This window comes from Erythrolamprus reginae, chromosome 9 (assembly GCF_031021105.1).
Source record: "Erythrolamprus reginae isolate rEryReg1 chromosome 9, rEryReg1.hap1, whole genome shotgun sequence".
Classification (NCBI taxonomy): domain Eukaryota; kingdom Metazoa; phylum Chordata; class Lepidosauria; order Squamata; family Dipsadidae; genus Erythrolamprus; species Erythrolamprus reginae.
Window position 1 is genome coordinate 56,839,061 of NC_091958.1, and position 17,956 is coordinate 56,857,016.

At 42.8% G+C, this 17,956-nt stretch overlaps 1 protein-coding gene across 1 annotated transcript in view; it reads left to right on the forward strand.

Annotated features, from left to right (window-relative positions):
* Positions 1–17,956, forward strand: part of MYO15A (myosin XVA) — an 82,607-nt gene that overhangs the window by 6,527 nt on the left and 58,124 nt on the right. The window contains exons 3-17 of the mRNA XM_070760243.1: positions 860–923; positions 2,131–2,240; positions 3,177–3,251; positions 4,237–4,327; positions 4,501–4,506; positions 6,062–6,165; positions 7,802–7,868; positions 8,485–8,598; positions 9,481–9,642; positions 9,725–9,838; positions 11,960–12,018; positions 13,287–13,410; positions 14,579–14,674; positions 16,185–16,316; positions 16,577–16,702. Coding sequence (XP_070616344.1) covers positions 860–923; positions 2,131–2,240; positions 3,177–3,251; positions 4,237–4,327; positions 4,501–4,506; positions 6,062–6,165; positions 7,802–7,868; positions 8,485–8,598; positions 9,481–9,642; positions 9,725–9,838; positions 11,960–12,018; positions 13,287–13,410; positions 14,579–14,674; positions 16,185–16,316; positions 16,577–16,702 — 1,444 coding nt within the window. The remainder of the gene's footprint in view (positions 1–859; positions 924–2,130; positions 2,241–3,176; positions 3,252–4,236; positions 4,328–4,500; positions 4,507–6,061; positions 6,166–7,801; positions 7,869–8,484; positions 8,599–9,480; positions 9,643–9,724; positions 9,839–11,959; positions 12,019–13,286; positions 13,411–14,578; positions 14,675–16,184; positions 16,317–16,576; positions 16,703–17,956) is intronic.

Here is a 17,956-nt window from a genome sequence, read left to right on the forward strand (position 1 = left end):
CCTCTTCATCTTCTTCTTCCTCCTCCTCCTCTTCTTCTTCTTCTTCTCTTTCTCCTTCTCTTCTTTAACTCTCCTTCTTTACCTCATTTTTATTTTATTAGTGTGTCCTTCTGTTTCCTCCTTTGTAGTCAATCAAGATATTAACTACCTATGAAAGAGGCTTAATGCAAAAATGATATATTTGTATTATATATTTGTATTTGTTTTTTATACTCCTCATGCTCCAATTTTTTCTCTTGTGATTTGTATTTGTAGACACATATATATTGTGGTGTTGTAGTATTCTGGGCTGGGGCAAAATTAAACAAAATATGAAAAGAAGAGAAGACCACTTATAAGAGCATCTCCCACACGAGGCCAATTTAGTTCTGCTTACTAATCTCATGGGTAGAGTGCAGCCTTTTTTCAGTGGTGAAGTCCAATTCCTTTTACTACCGGTTCTGTGGGCGTGGCTTGGTGGGCGGGGTGCGACTTAGTGGGCGGGGTTTGGTGGGCATGGCAGGGGAAGGAAATTGCAAAATTCCCATTCCTTCCTCACTCTGGAGCTAGCCCAGTGGTGTTTCCTTCCTTCCTTCCTTCCTTCCTCCTTCCTTCCTTCCTTCCTTCCTTCCTTCCTTTTTCCATCCTTCACCTGAGCCAGGTGACACTTAGAGCCCTGCTAACTGCCAAGATAAGAGGCAGGGCTCTAAGCTCCTGCCTTTCCATCCCATGCCTTTATCAGATTTGCTCCACCAAACTCCTGATGTCCATATTTATATCTACGGAGAGGGGCGGCATACAAATCTAATAAATAATAATAATTTATTTCTCCTTCTGAAGTTTGTGTTGTGTTCAGCCATGTTGGTTCTTTATGCCACAGAGACCTTCAAGAGAACTTGGTTCTTCACAATATCCAAAGGAGGTTTGAGCGGGGGATGATCTATGTAAGTTGGTTGCTTATTTATTTATTTGTTTGTTTGTTTTGTCAATTATGTATTGGTAGTATACAGAGATATAACAATGATTATATACATGATACGAGTAAGAGAGAAGCATTGGGACAGGGGACGGAAGGCACGCTGGTGCACTTATGCACACCCCTTACTGACCTCTTAGAAATTGGGAGAGGTCAACAGTGGAGAGTCTAAGGGTAAAGTTTTGAGGGTTAGTTGATGATACTAAAGAGTCAAGGAGTGAGTTCTATGCATCAACTACTCGATGACTAAAGTTGTATTTCCTGCAGTTGAGTTTGGAGCGGTTTACATTAAGTTTGTATCTGTTGTGTGCTCGACTGTTGTTGTGGTTGAAGCTGAAGTAGTGATTGACAGGAAGGACGTAGCAGATGATTTTATAGGCTATGCTGAGGTCATGTTTAAGGCGACGTAGTTCTAAGCTTTCTAAACCCAGGATTGTAAGTCTAGTTGAGTAGGGTGGTCTGTTCTCATGTTTTCTCCGGGCTTCAAAACCATTGAAAGAAACACCCAGAGTGATGGGTAGGGGAGGGTCTGGTTTCAAACCCAACTGAGCCACAAGATCTCCAGTCTTGTAGGGACGGTGACCAATATGGAATAGAAGTAGAGAATTCGTCACGTGACTGGTAGTCTTTTTCCTTCAAGAAGAAAGACTCAGCAACAAAGTACAGATGTTAAATTGAAAATTTCTGGAAGGTTTTGAAATATTACTTGCTTTTTATAGGTTCTCACGCTATATTTTGCAATGTCTGTTCTTAACTTGTTGCTTATACCCTTAAGATTTTTATTAATATTGTTTCTTCATTGCTTGTTGGACCCCTATGACAATCATTTTGTACCTCATGATTCTTGACAAATGTATATTTTCTTTTATGTCCACTGAGAGCATCTGCACCAAAGACAAATCCCTTGTGTGTCCAGTCCCACTTGGCCAATAAAAGAATTCTATTCTATTCTAAAGTGTAGGAATTGCCTAGTTCAGAGTAAACCAGGAGTCTATTCCTATGTGTAGCACATGAAGTCAGTGGGTTTGGATTTACGCAGAGCACAAAGTCCCCCAGAAGTTTGTGGTTCTTGCTTTCCCTAACATGTGTTTTCTCTCTCTCTCTCTCTCTGTCTTTCTGTTTCTCCCTCTCTCTCACAAACACACATGCAACACATTCCTCTTTCTCTCTGCCAGACCTACATAGGCAGCATCCTGGTGTCAGTGAATCCTTACAAAATGTTCAACGTCTATGGAACAGACCACGTCCTGAAGTACGAAGGCAAAGCTTTGGGAGAGAATCCACCGTGAGTCTCCTCCGGGCTGCAGGTTGGATTTCGAGGGCCTTTCACTCCCCCCTGCAGAAATAGGGACAGTTTTATTCCCCTGGGCTCTTTTGACAGGGGATATTCTTAGTTCTGGGAGGCCATGACGAGGACCATCTCATGTTCTCCTGTGGGTTGGGAAAGGCTGATTGGGTGCTTCCTGAAATCTCAGCAGCCTTGATGAATAATGGTTTGTTTGCTTCTGAGTCTTCTCACTCAGCAACTCAGCAACTGGTTCTCTGCTTTTATAGGGCTGGGGGTCCGAAACAGCTAGAAAACATAAATGAACCGCTTGCCTTCCCCCCTAGAGTGTTCCCTCGATTTTCGCAGGGGATGCGTTCCGAGACCGCCCGTGAAAGTCAAAATTCTGCGAAGTAGAGATGCAGAAGTAAATACACTATTTTTGGCTACGAACAGTATCCCAAGCCTTCCCTTAACACTTTAAACCCCTAAAATGCAATTTCCCATTCCCTTAGCAACCATTTAGATTATTACTCACCATGTTTATTTATTAAAGTTTATTAAAAAAATATTTATTAAAGGCAGATGAAAGTTTGGCGATGACATATGACGTCATCAGGCGGGAAAAACTGTGGTATAGGGAAAAAACCCGTGAAGTATTTTTTAATTAATATTTTTGAAAAACTGGGGTATAGACTTTTCGCGAAGTTCAAACCCGTGAAAATCGAGGGAACACTGTATATAGTTTTACTTTAATTGGCGGTGAGTCTCTGGGATTGCCACTAGGGAGAACTGCCTGTGTTCCTATAAGTGGGTCCTTCTGTATGTTTCTAACTATGGTGGCTAAGGCTTGTGGAAAGGCTAGCTAGAAAGATACCGCTCTTAACTTGAGGGCAACCTGTCCCTCACGCCACGTCTTTTAAAGAAAGCTTGAACCTTCCTCCATTTCTTTTGCAGGCATCTGTTTGCAATCATTAATGTTGCCTACAGCAAGTTGAGAGATGCCAATCTCAACCAATGCATCATTATTAGGTGAGCTTGGGAAGGATGCTCCTTCTGACAATAGTCCTCAAAGTAGCTAAGAAAAGAAAGAGAAGCCCTCCACCCAACTTCTTTTAGATTTGTTTGTTTGTTTGTTTGACTTATATGCCACCCAATCCCGAGGGACAACAATAAAGCAATGATGGATTGATCAATAGTTAGGATTTTGGTTGCTCGATTTTTTTTTTACTTTTTATTTTTCTAATCATAATGGTGTTTGGTCCTTTTTTCTTTTTTTATTAGTATACTTTCTTTTTTTCAGCTTATAAATCTTTTTTTATTTTAGTTAGGAAGAGGTAGTAAGGGTTTTTATTTGTAAGGAGAATGTAGGAGAAGAGGGAGTTGACATAATGGTTTATTTGAATTTGCAAGTGTAAGATGAAATTATTTTAATAAGGGAAACCAATGTGGAATTCAATTAGAAGAAACTTTGGACATCTAGATGACCAAATTAGAGGTCAAGGTTGTGAGGTCTGATGAATACTGGAAGTAATTACTTTGGAACTATTAATTTTTTTGGAGGGGAATCATATATGTTTTACTAATTTGATATTGTTTTTATTGTAATTTGAAGGTATTTGTAAAGGTATTGAAAAAAAGTTTGTATGGAGGAAAAAATAAAAAAAGATAATACCCAAAAATAAAACAATATGGTAAAAGTTAAGTCAAATATGAATAGCAATAAAACCCCTTAAACTAATCAATGCAATCGTACACTCACACATACCAGTCAAACTATGATTCAGCTGGGACTAAGATGTTGACTCTCACAGCCCCCAGGCCTGCTGACAGAGCCAAGTCTTCAAGGTTTGTTGAAAGGCCAGTAGGCTGGGAGCAGTACAGACATCGAGGGGTAGTTGGTTCCAAAGAGCCGGGGCCACCACAGAGAAGGCTCTCCCCCGAGGTTAGATCCCTGTTGAGATGTTTCATTGAGCTCAAGGGTCTTCACATTCCTTCCATCTGGTTGGCTTTCTAGTGGAGAAAGCGGATCGGGCAAAACCGAGGCCACCAAACTGATCCTTCGTTACCTGGCAGCTATCAACCAGAAACACCTTGCGACTCAACAGGTAGGAGGGAGGGGATGAGCAGAGGCAACGAGGCTCAGCCAAAGCCTTGGTGCTCACCTAAGGGACAGCTGAGGTCAACGGGTGGTGGCTGAAGGGGGAACCGCCCTGAACCTTTGAAGACCTCCCATTGCTTCCTACCTTCTGCTGCATTGCTGTTTTGGATGCTTCCCTAGATAAAGGTATGGGGCATGTTGGGCATCGGGTTTAATTTTCCCCAGATTGGTTAATGCCGTGGTGTGTGCATGAACTTAACTGTGCAGGAATTAATTCGACTCGGTCTCATTTTCCCACCTGTCTTGGAGAAGGAAAGCTTCTCTCTGAGCAATAATTCCATCTCCACTCCTTATCAGTTGACGGTTGTATTTTTCGGAGTATAAGAGGCACCTTAGTTTTTGGGGAGGAAAATAGGGAAAAGAATCGGCTTACCTGGTATTCATCTGGCCAGCGTCCTTAGTCTGGTCAGCTTCAGCACATTATTTTATCCCCTGGTTAAAGGCTTTGAAAAACCTTATTTGGAGAGAGTAACAATGAAAGAGCTTGCAAACCAGTAAGAGCTGGGAACATCATTAGCACCTGGAAAGAAACATTGGGAGTAAGTAGAGCAATGGGAAAAAACCCTGCAAAGGGCTTGGAAAACATTCTTCGCAGAGAGTAACAATGAAAGAGCTTGCAAGCCGGTAAGAGCTGGGAACATTGTTAGCACCTGGTTAGGGCTGGAAAGGAACATTTGGAGCAAGTTAGAGCAATGGAAAAAAACCCTGCAAAGACTTAGGGCTTGAAAAACATTCTTTGCAGAGAGTAACAATGAAAGAGCCTGCAAGGTAAGAGCTGGGAAGATCGTTAGCAGCTAGTTAGGGCTGGAAAAAGCTACATTCAGAGTATAAGACGCACCCCAATTATCAGCCTCTTTTAGGGAGGAAAAAGGTGCATCTTATACTCCGAAAAATACAGTAATTGAACCAGGATGGCACTTTCCTTCAAACTAAAGTGATAAAGATTCATCTCCGTCCTTTCGTACATGATTTGGACCGATACACCTGGCTCCCTTTCTTATGGCTGACCGCAGTAAGGGATCTTGCCCCCAAAATTCAGTCGTTGCTCAGAGGTCAAGCTACTGCAAATAAATATTCTGATTTATTCATTTTCACATCAGCTGTTCCTCTACCATCCCTCACTCTCTCTCTTAGCTGCCCCTGTTTGTTTGTTTTTTAATGGGAGGTTCATGGAATATTTTGTCCATTCTCCACACTGTCTTTCTCTCTGGCCCTTTGGCAAGCTGGATTTTGGCCATTAAATAATGTAACAGGGGCAGATTGAGGATTAGAGACCTCCCTTGCCTCTAATTGATCCTATTCCAGATCCTTTCCATTTGATTGCTTCCAATGGGGATTTGTGACAATTGCTCCTTAATTGGCCCTGGGAAAAGTTTGGTTTCTATGGGAGAAGAAGACTGCATAATTTACTTCTGCTCATGAGGGATTTTGTTCCTCTGTTTTTTAAAACCACAATCGGGTTCCTTTGCTAAATAAAAATGAAGAATAGAATATTCAACTACAGGCAGGAACAAGAAGGACAAAGCAAATTGAAGGAGAGATTTGATTCGATTCGATTTGATTTGATTTGATCCTGCATTCATCTATGTGCCCAGGGGTCTGGAGGTTTCAAATATATTTGCTCCTTAGAGCTTTGATTCCTAAATATTTATTCCTCCTGTGTTTCACCCGCTTGAGTCAGATTCTCGAAGCGACTCCTCTTCTGGAATCCTTTGGAAATGCCAAGACTGTGCGGAATGACAACTCCAGCCGATTTGGAAAATTTGTGGAACTCTTTCTGGAGGAGTAAGTAAACCAAGGCCTGGGTCTTCCTGCCAGATTTCCCCCTACTTACAGCCTCACTGCTTGCTCCCATACGGTGAGAGCAATCAACCAGTGGAACGGCTTGCTAGTGGAGGCTGTGAACGCCCCAACGTTTGATACATTCAGAAATAGATTGAACTGACCCCTGTCTGGGGTGGTGTCTTTTCGAAGATAGGGATGACCGTGGCTAATGACCACAGGTGGGCCAAAGAGCTGGTTCTGAAAGATATCTCATAGATTGTGCTTAGAGGTTCAGTTATGGCAGTGGAAAGCTTTGTTAAGAAGGAGGCACACAACCCCTCAGGGCCGATAGACGGAGAATATGTTATTGGGTGTTAGTGGGATGTTGGTCTTGCATTCGATACAGCCACCACAGTAGTCAGTCTCTCCTTAACAGCAACAGCACTGAAAAAGTAACTATTTTTTTAATGTATGTATGTATGCATGCATGCATGCATGTATGTATGTATGTATGTATGTATGTATGTATGTATTTAGTCATTCATTTATTTGTCAAGTACATATTGGTGGTATACAAAGATATTATAATATTTATATACATGATACTAGTAAAAGAGAAACATAAGGACAGGGGACGGAAGGCATGTTGGTGCACTTATGCACGCCCCTTACCCCATGATTTCATTGATAAAGAAACAAACAAAAGAATGAATGAATGAATACAGGAAGGAAGGAAAGAAGGAAGGAAGGGGCGTGCATAAGTGCACCAGCGTGCCTTCCATCCCCTGCCCTAATATTTCTCTCTTACTAGTATCATGTATATAAATATTATTATATTATATATTGGTGGTATACAAAGATATAACAATGTTTAAATGTTTATGTACATGATACTAGTAAGAGAGAAACATTAGGACAGGGGACGGAAGGCACGCTGGTGCACTTATGCACGCCCCTTACTGACCCTTACTGACCTCTTAGGAATCAGGAGAGGTTACCAGTGGACAGTCTAAGGGTAAAGTTTGGGGGTTAGGTGATGATAAGGTGATGATACCAGAGTTCCCTCTAATTTTTTGGGGGGGTGGGCGGAAAAGTATAGTGTCTGAGCGGCACTCCCTTCGGGACTGGGCGGCACAGAAATAATAAATAAACAAACAAACAAACAAACAAATAAAAAGCCCACCCTGTTTTGCCTCAGAGAATTTCAAAATAAAATACTGTACTGTGCGTCTATAACAGTGAGCTCATAATAGGGCAACTCTATCAATATCAAAATGCCCCTTAAATAGTTGAGCTAGTTTCAAACTAGATTTTGATTTTCTTTCTCTCTTCCTTACTCCCATTCTTTTTCTTTCTCTTTTCCTTCCTCTCTTTTTTCTATCTGTTTCTCTCTCTTCCTCTCTCTCTCCTTCCCTCTCACTCTTTCCCTCTCGGCTTCTGGGCAGGTTTGGAAAACTCTGAGTTGATGATGATTTTTAAGTGAGCGATTGCTCACTGCTCAGCTTAGAGGGAACTATGGATGATACTACAGAGTCTGGTAGTGAGTTCCATATATCGACTACTCGGTTACTAAAGTCATATTTCCTGCATTTGAGTTTAGAGCAGTTTACTTTGAGTTTGTATCTGTTGTGTGCTTGTGTATTGTGTATTTCTCCAGCAATGGATTGATCTGTGGTGCCATCACCTCCCAATATCTTCTGGAGAAATCAAGAGTCATCTTTCAGGTGAGGATTTCTTCTGTTCTTGGGGTGGCATAGTCATGGAAAGCAAGGTGAGAACCCCAAAACAAAGGATTGGCCCATTTGCTCTTTAAGAATTGCAAAGGGAGCCTTTTGGGGTGGGGGGGGGAAGCATTTAAAAAGCATAGTTAGCTTTTTCAGGGAGCTGGTTTGGAAAGGGCCTCGCTTCAGCTGGAATGTGTTACGAATAATGTGTTGGACAAAGCTGGTCACTTTAATCCTTTAAAATGTAAGGTAATGTTGGTTGCACGGTCTGTCCAAACTATGATGTTCGTCTACGAAAGGACTGATCGGTGGGTTAGATTTGACTTGAGCATTTATTAAAAAGCAGAAATGGATTTTTTTTTTGGCAATAAGGAAAATTGAAAAGATTGTTCATTATGAGCTGACCGCTCTCGATAAATGCCTCTTTTGTGAAGAGTTCTCCAAGAGTGCTTAGAAATATCAAACCAAGTGCAAGCCTGTGTATTTTTTAATTTTATTTCCCCTTACTTTTATTGATAGCTGTTCTGGATTTTTGCACATGGGGGTTAAAAATATCTTGGTTTCTCACTCATAATTATCCTTCGCATCCATACGTCTTGCCTGAATCATTCCCCAGGCCAAAAATGAACGAAACTACCACATCTTTTACGAGATGCTAGCCGGTCTCCCCACGCAGCAAAAACAGATGTTTTGTCTTCAAGGTGCAGAAACCTACTATTATCTCAACCAGGTATGGAGCTGAGTGAAAGGTCTCATAGTTAATTCCTTCAGGATGATGCCCTTGTCCTTTGAATTTCTGCTTGTTCAATTTCTCAGATGCTTAAAGGTCCCCAAAATGGCTCAAAAAACTCAGAGATTTCTCATGAGATGCAAATGGGAAAGAAAAAGAGATAGGTGAATTCTTAAAATCCAGGAGAAAGGAGTGAACCTTGATCAAAGTGGGCCTGGATCTAGTTTGGACCAACTAATCCTCATTTATGTCTTTTTCTCTTTTAACATTAGATTTGTTCCACTGTAACATTGTTTTTATTATTGTTGTGAGCCGCCCCGAGTCTTTGGAGAGGGGCGGCATACAAATCTAATAAATTATTATTATTATTATTTTTTATTGAGAAAAGTCAGTGTTGGTCACCTCCTGCCAATTGCTGGAAGCCTAGCTGTGCTTCTTTGCAGCTCTTTGGTCCCAGGGCGTTTAAGTAGAAGAAGAAGAGGTCTCCATTAGAAGAGAAGATGTTTCTTCTGGATTCTCCTGCCATTAAAGGCACTAGGACTGTGATGGCAAAGCTATGGCAGGTGGCACCAGAGCCATTGCCCTAGTTGATTTCTGGCTTGCACTGAGGCTCTGGGAGGGCATTTTTGGCCTCTGGAGGACCTCCAGAGGGTAGGGAAGGCTGTTTTTCCCCTCTCCAGAGGGTGGGGCAGTTTGTGGGGGGGTCACGTGTGCAGTGTGGGGGGTGGGGAGCAGGGGTATTGAATTATGGGTGTGGGCACACACAGTTGTGCAATAGCGCATGGGTGCACATTTTGGGCACCTGAGTGAAAAAAGTGGTTCGCCATTCCTGCACTGGGACATGCTGTTGGATGTCGGACGTTTTCCCGCTGTCTTCCCCAGGGAGGCAACTGCGAGATTCCTGGCAAAACGGACCTAGAAGACTTTCACCGGCTGCTCGACACCATGGAAGTCTTGAATTTCAGCCTCCAAGACCAGGACAGCATCTTCCGAATCCTCTCGTCCATTCTTCACTTGGGGAACGTCTACTTTGAAAAGTACGAGGTAAGAGGCAAGTGCCGGGAGTCGGAGAGGGGATTCTTTCCTCCCAGGGAAGAAGTTTGAGCCCCGATTTCGATCCTTTCAGACCGACTGCCAGGAAGTGGCCTCTGTGCTGAGCGCCCGAGAGATCCGGGTCGTGGCTGAGCTGTTGCAGATCTCTCCCGAAGGCCTGCAGAAGGCCATCACCTACAAAGTGACGGTGAGGGAGATAAACTCTACGCATGCACACCACTAACTAACTAACTAACTAACTAACTAACTAACTAACTAACTAACTAACTAACTTACTTGTCTGTCTGTCTGTCTGTCTGTCTGTCTGTCTGTCTGTCTGTCTGTCTATCATCTATCTATCTCTCATCTATCTATCTATCTATCTATCTATCTATCTATCTATCTATCTATCTATCTATCTATCTGCATATATATAAATAATTCAAGTTGTATATATAATTCAGGCAGTATATATCTCCGGAGAGGGCAGCATACAAATAAAATAAAATAAAATAAAATAAAATAAAATACAAACAAACAACATATATATATAAGGAAGGAAGGGTGTGGCTAGCTGATGAGGCCAGAACAAGGCCAAAATGGGACCATCCTAGTCTCCCTTAATTTTAAAATTCCAGCTAAAAAAACATTTGACATATATATATATAGACACACACACACACACACACACACACCTTATTTATTTATTTATTCATTCATTCATTCATTCATTCATTCATTTATTGGATTTGTATGCCACCCCTTTCCGTAGACTCGGGGTGGCTAACAACAATAATAAGACAATATGAACAAATCTAATATTTAAGTTTAAGTTAAATTTAAAAACCCTAATTTAAGAAACCAATCATACATACAGACATACCAAGCATAAATTTTATAACCCTAGGGGGAAGGGAATATCTCAATTCCCCCCATGCCTGACGACAGAGGTGGGTTTTAAGGAGCTTATGAAAGGCAAGGAGGGTGGGGGCAACTCTGATCTCTGGGGGGGAGTTGGTTCCAGAGGGTCAGGGCCGCCACAGAGAAGGCTCTTCCCCTGGGTCCCGCCAGATGGCATTGTTTAGTTGACGGGACCCGGAGAAGGCCAACTCTGTGGGACCTAACTGGTCGCTGGGATTTATGACTTATGACTTATGATTCAGGACAGCTTACATGTTAGCAATAGAACTTTTTAATAGAGCCAGACAGTTGCCCCCACAATCCGGGTCCTCATTTGACCCCCCTGGGAAGGATGGGAGGCTGAGTCAACATTGAGCCGGTGATGAGATTTGAACTGCTGACCCGCAGATCTACAGTCAGCTTCAGTGGCCTGCAGTACTGCACTCTACCTGCTGCGCCACCCCGGCTCTGACTTATCTTTGCTCCCAGTTCGGAGAGGGGCACACAGGGGCAGGTCACCATTCCTGGCGCTACCGGAATGGGCCAGGAGAGCATGCTTCTGCGCATGCTCCCCGTCACTCGCCCCGCCAAGTGGTTATAGGGAAAAAAAGGCAGCCAGAAGTTGTGAATGCCCCAACACTGGAAGTTTTTAAGCAGATGTTGGATCACCATCTGTCTGGGCTGGACTGGAAGACCTCCAAGGTCCCTTCAGTTGGGAGAGTTTTGCAAATGTATTATTGATTGATTGATTGATTGATTGGATTTGTATGCGGAAGGTAGCCCAACCAATTAGCCACAGTTTACAACTGTACTTAATCGAAGTCTTCAATGGAAAAAACACTGCAGCAGGATTCCTCGTAAAAATATACTTTACTTCTCTTCTTAGCAAAATGCTTCTCTATATTATAATAATAATAATAATAATAATAATAATAATAATAATAATAATAATTTATTAGATTTGTATGCCGCCCCTCTCTGAAGACTCGGGGCGGCTCACAACAATAATAAAGCAGTGTGACAATGTAAAGAAATCTAATATTAAAAAAACATCTAAAAACCCCTCATTTAAAAAACCATGCAACACATGCATTCCATACATAAAACTATAAATTATCACCTTTACATTTAACCACTATAACAAACCACCCACAATACTATCATACAACTACTATTACATCCACCATTGTAACCACCCACTAACCACATCCATGCAAGGGTGCTATTTCTTTTCTATAGGTTGCAGCCAATCAGGTTGCAGCAGTGTTAGTAAACCTATGATTACATATGGATTCTTGCTTACATCAGTCATTGGTTACAGACCATTTTCCTGCATTGTAATATTACTTCAGGAAGTAAATCTGTTCCCGACACCTTCCAACTCTGTTGCTGTTGTTATTATCTATGTTCTTCTTGTGTTTTTTGATAGGAAACGCTGAGGGAGAAGATTTTCACACCACTCACAGTAGAAAGTGCGGTGGATGCCAGGTAAAGAGAGAATGGAAGTGCCCTGTTTCCCCGAAAATAATCCCCCCCCCCGGAAGTAAGACATTGGTTTCATAGAATTGCCTAATATAAGGCATCCCCCAAAAGTAAGATGTAGGAGACGTTTCGTTTCTGTTCAAACCGCAAATATTTGGTAAATGTACCACAACATTAATTGCTGTACATGGAAATAATGTTACGGGAGTAGTAAGAAATTCTTGATAGGATTCACAGTTTGTCTGGTTAAGCAAGTAGAATGCTTGGCTGCATAGCTAGAGGTAGAACAAGCAGGAAGAGGGAGATTGTGATCCCACTGGTGAGGCCCCATTTGGAATAATCCTGTGTCCAGTTCTGGAGACCTCACCTATAAAAAGAGATGGATCAAATTGAATGGGTCGAAAGATGGGCTACAAAAATGGTGGAAGGTCTTAAGCATCAAACTCATCAGGAAAGACTTCATGGACTCCATCTGTATAGTCTGGAGGACAGAAGGGAAAGGGGGAACATGATCGAAACATTTAAATATATTAAAGGGTTAAATGAGGTTCAAGAGAGGTGTTTTTAATAGGAAAGTGAACAAAAGAACAAGGGGCCCCAATCTGAGGTTAGTTGGGGGAAAGATCAAAAGCAACGGGAGAAAATATTATTTGATGGAAAGAGTCGTAGATGCTTGGAACAAACTCCCAGCAGACGTGGTTGGTCAATCCACAGGAACTGAATTGAAACATGCCTGGGATAAACATAGATCCACCCTAAGATAAAATATAGGAAATAGTAGGGCAGACTAGATGGACGAGGACGTCTTTTTCTGCCGTCAATCTTCTAGGTTTCTATGCTGGTTTGTGATGGCAACTACTGTACAGTATATAATAAATGTTCAATTTTTTGTGTTCAGCAATAAATGTGAATTCTTCTTCATTGAAAAAAAAAACCAAGACATTCCCTGAAAATAAGACGTAGCACATCTTTGGGAGCAAAAATTAATCTGTCTTGTTTTCGGGGAAACAGGGCAGGATGCCTCTCCTGAAGACCACCATGCTTAAAGCAACATCTGTTAAATGCAGATGTCCATCCAGTTGGGATGTTCTACCTTGTGGGTGGCGAAAAACAAGATGGTGGCACTGCCAAGAGAGATGGGTGAGGGGGCCTCCGGCCAGACATCTCTCCCAGTTCAGCAAGCGGCGGGAAAATTTCCGCTACCAGTTCTATAGAACGGGTCCGAACTGCCAGGAGCCCCCCTCTGGTTCTTCCCTCGATTTTTCTCTTTTCAGAGACGCCATTGCCAAGATCCTTTACTCGCTGCTTTTCAACTGGCTCATGGACAGGGTCAACAAGCAGATGTACCCCAAGCAAAACACCCTGTCGATTGCCATCCTGGATATCTACGGCTTCGAGGTGAGGGAAGAGAGAACTGCGGGTGAACTTAGGCAGAGGGTGGGATTCTGGAGTGGACAACCAGTAGTAGAAAGTTTGAGTAGTATGAAGAACTGGTAAATGCCACCTGTGGGTTGCTCCGCCCCCCATCTGTTCTGTCGGGCTCTCTGGTACACTCCTCCCAAAAATTCACAGGTACAAATTTCAGACACACACACGTTTGAAAATTCAAAACAATGTTCTTTATAATGAAAATTCACTTAAACCAAGCCCTCTTTTGGGATAGCAAAGAGCCCTCGTCTCCAAACAAACTGGTAATTGGTACAAGTCCCTTATCAGTTCTGTGATACTTAGCTTGCAGCTGTGAGGCAATTCACAGTCCTTCTTCTTTCACAAAGTGAAACACACTTTGCTCTGGTTTAGTTTCAAAGCGGGGGGAAATCAGCACACAAAAGGTCAAAGTCAGTAAAGCAGTCACGAAACACAACGATCAGATAATCCTCCACAATGGCCAAACCCACAGGCTGCTCTTTATAGCAGCCTCACTCATGACCACAGCCCCACCCAACCACAGGTGGCCTCGTTTTCTTTGATAATAATCTCTCAGTTATTGTTGCCTATGCATCGCTCTCCGCATGCGTGTCTGTATCATTAACTCTTGTTCTGAATCCAAGGAGGAGCTAGATAATTGATCTCCTTCTGAGCTGTCTGTCCTCCTCCCTGTCACTCATGTCTTCTTGGTCAGAGGAGCCTTCATCATCAGATTCCACCGGGGGCAAAACAGGCCTGCAGCATGTGGATGTCTCCCCCACATCCACAGTCCTTGGGGCAGGAGCTGGGCCAGAGCTGACCACAACACCCATCTATTCTCTTCCTCCCGAGTCTCAGCTGAATCAGGAGGAAATGGGGATTTTGCAGGATCCTTCCCCTGTCACGCCCACCAAGTCACGCCCACCAACATGCCACGCCCACCAAGCCATGCCCACAGAACCGGTAGTAAGAACAATTGAAACCCACCACTGACCTTGATGTATTCTGCCATGCACATCAAGGAAAGGGGGAGGAAGAGGAGAAAGCAACCATGATTTAAAAGCGTGGAGACAAATGCTAAAAGCAGTACAAACAATGTGGACACGTTGGATGCTGGAACTTTTAAATTCCTTTTTCTCCCTCCCCGCTTTTCCTATAGGATCTTGGTTTCAACAGTTTTGAGCAGCTGTGTATTAATTATGCCAATGAATATCTGCAATATTTGTTTAATAAGATCATCTTTAAGGAAGAACAGGTAAGACCAGGAGGAACCGAAGCCCTTGAGATCTGAAAAGCTGGTGGTAGAATCAGATCCACCACCCAACATTGATGCAAAGGGGAAGAGCCTTCTCTGTGGTGGCCCTGGCCCTCTGGAGCAACTCCCCCCAGAGATTAGAACTGCCCCCACCCTCCCTGTCTTTCGTAAGCTACTCAAGACTCACTTATACGGCCGGGCATGGGGGAGTTGAGATATTCCTTCCCCCTAGGCCATTACAAGTTATGCATGGTATGTTTGTGTGTATGTTTGGTTTTATAATAAGGGTTTTTAGTTGTTTTAGTATTGGATTGTTACATGCTGTTTTTATCATTGTTGTTAGCCGCCCCGAGTCTGCGGAGAGGGGCAGCATACAAATCCAATAAATAAAAATAAATAAATAAATAAACAAATAAACAAATAAATAAATGGAACCAATATGCACCTGGCATTTTATTTGATGGCTCTCTGCATTACGTTAGAAGACCTCCTTTGAAAATGTCACACAGTAGAGCAAATAGCAAAACAGTTTTTAAAAAAATAGATGTTCACCGCTTACGGTCAAGGGATAAATGAAGACTTTGAAGGCACGTGCATCCCCAAAGTTCTTAGAACTTCAGGAAAATCCTTCCATGGATTCTGCTGCTGTGCTTGAGGACATCAGGAGATCATGGTGGTTTTTAAAAAAAAATTAAAATAATATTTATTATGTATATACATTAAAAAACATTACAAAGTAGACAATATAACCACAAAAAAAGAGAAGGAATGAAGATATAGGGAAAGGTGAAAGATAGAAAAGAGAGAGAAAAGATTAGAGAGAAAGAGAGAAAGAAATAGTTATGTCAATTATCTATTTGACATTTCAGTACTGAAGGACCTATGGTTTCAGTTCCTATAGTGGATGTATTCTGCCTCTTACTGTTGGTTATTTAAAGTGTAGTTTTTATTAGATTTCATTGTACTATTTATTCATTCATTCATTCATTCATTCATTTATTCATTCATTCATTCATTCAATTTTTATGCCGCCCTTCTCCTTAGACTCAGGGCGGCTTACAACATCTTAGCAATAGCCCTTTTTAACAGAGCCAGCCTCTTGCCCCCACAATCCGGGTCCTCATTTGACCCACCTCAGAAGGAGGGAAGGCTGAGTCAACCTTGAGCCGGTGATGAGATTTGAACCGCTGACCTTCAGATCTAGAGTCAGCTTTATTGGCCTGCAGTACAGCACTCTACCTGCTGCACCACCCCAGCTCCATTATATAAGATCTTTGACAGTTGTTGCATATTTGTGTTGATGAAGAGCCAAGTTGAATTTTAATTTGTAGGGTTTGAAGAGGGTCTTAGAACTTCAGGAAAATCTTTCCATGGATGTGTCTCGATTGATAGCTTGTGTGGTTTAGAGTCTAAATTGTTTTCATTTCATCTGTTGTGTTGATAGAGAGCAGAATTATTATTTTTTCTTTTTTGATGATATTTAAATTTTTTGTGTGCGTATTATTGTCAGGAAGAATATATTCGTGAGCAGATCGAATGGCGAGAGATTTCTTTCACGGACAACCAGCCCTGCATTGAGCTGATTTCCCAAAGGCCACATGGCATCTTGAAGATCCTGAATGACCAAAGCAGCTTCCCTCAGGTAAAGGTGGCCTCCCTCGGCTTGCTTGACCCAAGGCCGAACTCAGGAATGAATTCAAAGGTAAGCTTCCTCCTTATGGAAAGCCCACGTTCAGAAGAAGTCTGAAATCCCCTGAATAGTCTTTGCATCCCAAAATATACTCGTGAGTCCTGAACGGGGGCGAGGTCTTCTCCTTACGTAGAGGGTCTTCCTTCTGAGCTTAGAGACTTGTCAGTCTGGAAGTCTTGGAGTGACTTGTGACTGTGCCACCATCTTTCCAGGCCACGGATCACACCTTCCTTCAGAAATGCCACTACCACCACGGCTCCAATCCCCTCTACTCCAAGCCAAAAATGCCCCTGCCGGAATTCTCTATCAAGCACTATGCAGGAAAAGTCACCTACCAGGTGAGGAGGAGGAGGAGGAATCTGGGGGTTCTTTGTGCTCTCTGAGATTAGTTGGCTCCAGGTCGACTCATCCTTCTGTCCTTGAGGTGGGTCAGATTGTTGTGGCAAGAGGGTGATTCTCTAAGCCGCTTAGAGAGGGCTGGAAAAGCATTGTGAAGCAATATATAAGTCTAACTGCTGCTGCTATTGCTATTAGTTGTCTTCTTGCAGATGTTTTATTATTACCCAACCAGACAGTACCTTCAGTGTTAGAAGGGAGTGAGGTTTGCAGAGAGGAGAAGAAAGGAATGGTGATAAAGGAGGAGGAAGAGGAGAAGGAAGAGAAAGAGGAGGAGGAGAAGGAGGAGGAGAAAAGGGAGGAAGAGGAGGAGAAGGAGAAGAAAAGGGAGGAAGAGGAGAAGAAATAGAAAGAGGAGAAGGAGGAGAAGAAAAGGGAGGAAGAGGAGAAGGAAGAGAAAGAGGAGAAGGAGGAGGAGGAGGAGAAAAGGAAGGAAGAGGAGAAGGAAGAGGAGAAGGAGGAGGAGGAGGAGGAGAAAAGGGAGGAAGAGGAGGAGAAGGAGAAGAAAAGGAAGGAAGAGGAGAAGGAAGAGGAGAAGGAGAAGGAGGAGAAGAAAAGGGAGGAAGAGGAGAAGGAAGAGAAAGAGGAGAAGGAGGAGGAGGAAAAAAGGAAGGAAGAGGAGAAGGAAGAGAAAGAGGAGAAGGAAAAGGAGGAGAAGAAAAGGGAGGAAGAGGAGAAGGAAGAGAAAGAGAAGGAGAAGGAGGAGAAGAAAAAGGAGGAAGAAGATAAGGAAGAGAAAGAGGAGGAGGAGGAGGAGGAGGAGAAAAGGAAGGAAGAGGAGGAGGAAGAGAAAGAGGAGAAGGAAAAGGAGGAGAAGAAAAGGGAGGAAGAGGAGAAGGAAGAGAAAGAGAAGGAGGAGAAGAAAAGGGAGGAAGAGAAGGAGGAGGAGAAGGAAATGGAGAGAGAAGAAGGAGAAGGAGGTGAAGGAGAAAGAAAGAAGAGAAGGAGAAGGAAAGCACAGCAACATATCTGTATCATCAGGGGTCCAGGAAGGTTGGGGAGATCTTGATATGTAGGGTCTCAGTTTGGGCACCATCAGCTGTTTGCATTATAAGCCCAGAGCCTGAGCACTCAACTTCCTGTGTGCCATCTGGGCTGAATTCTCCTCTTGCACATTGTGGTCCATCAGAGCAGCCTAAGGAAAGTGGAGCTGGAAACCAACATTCCTGCGCAGCATCAAAAGCTGAGAAATGAGC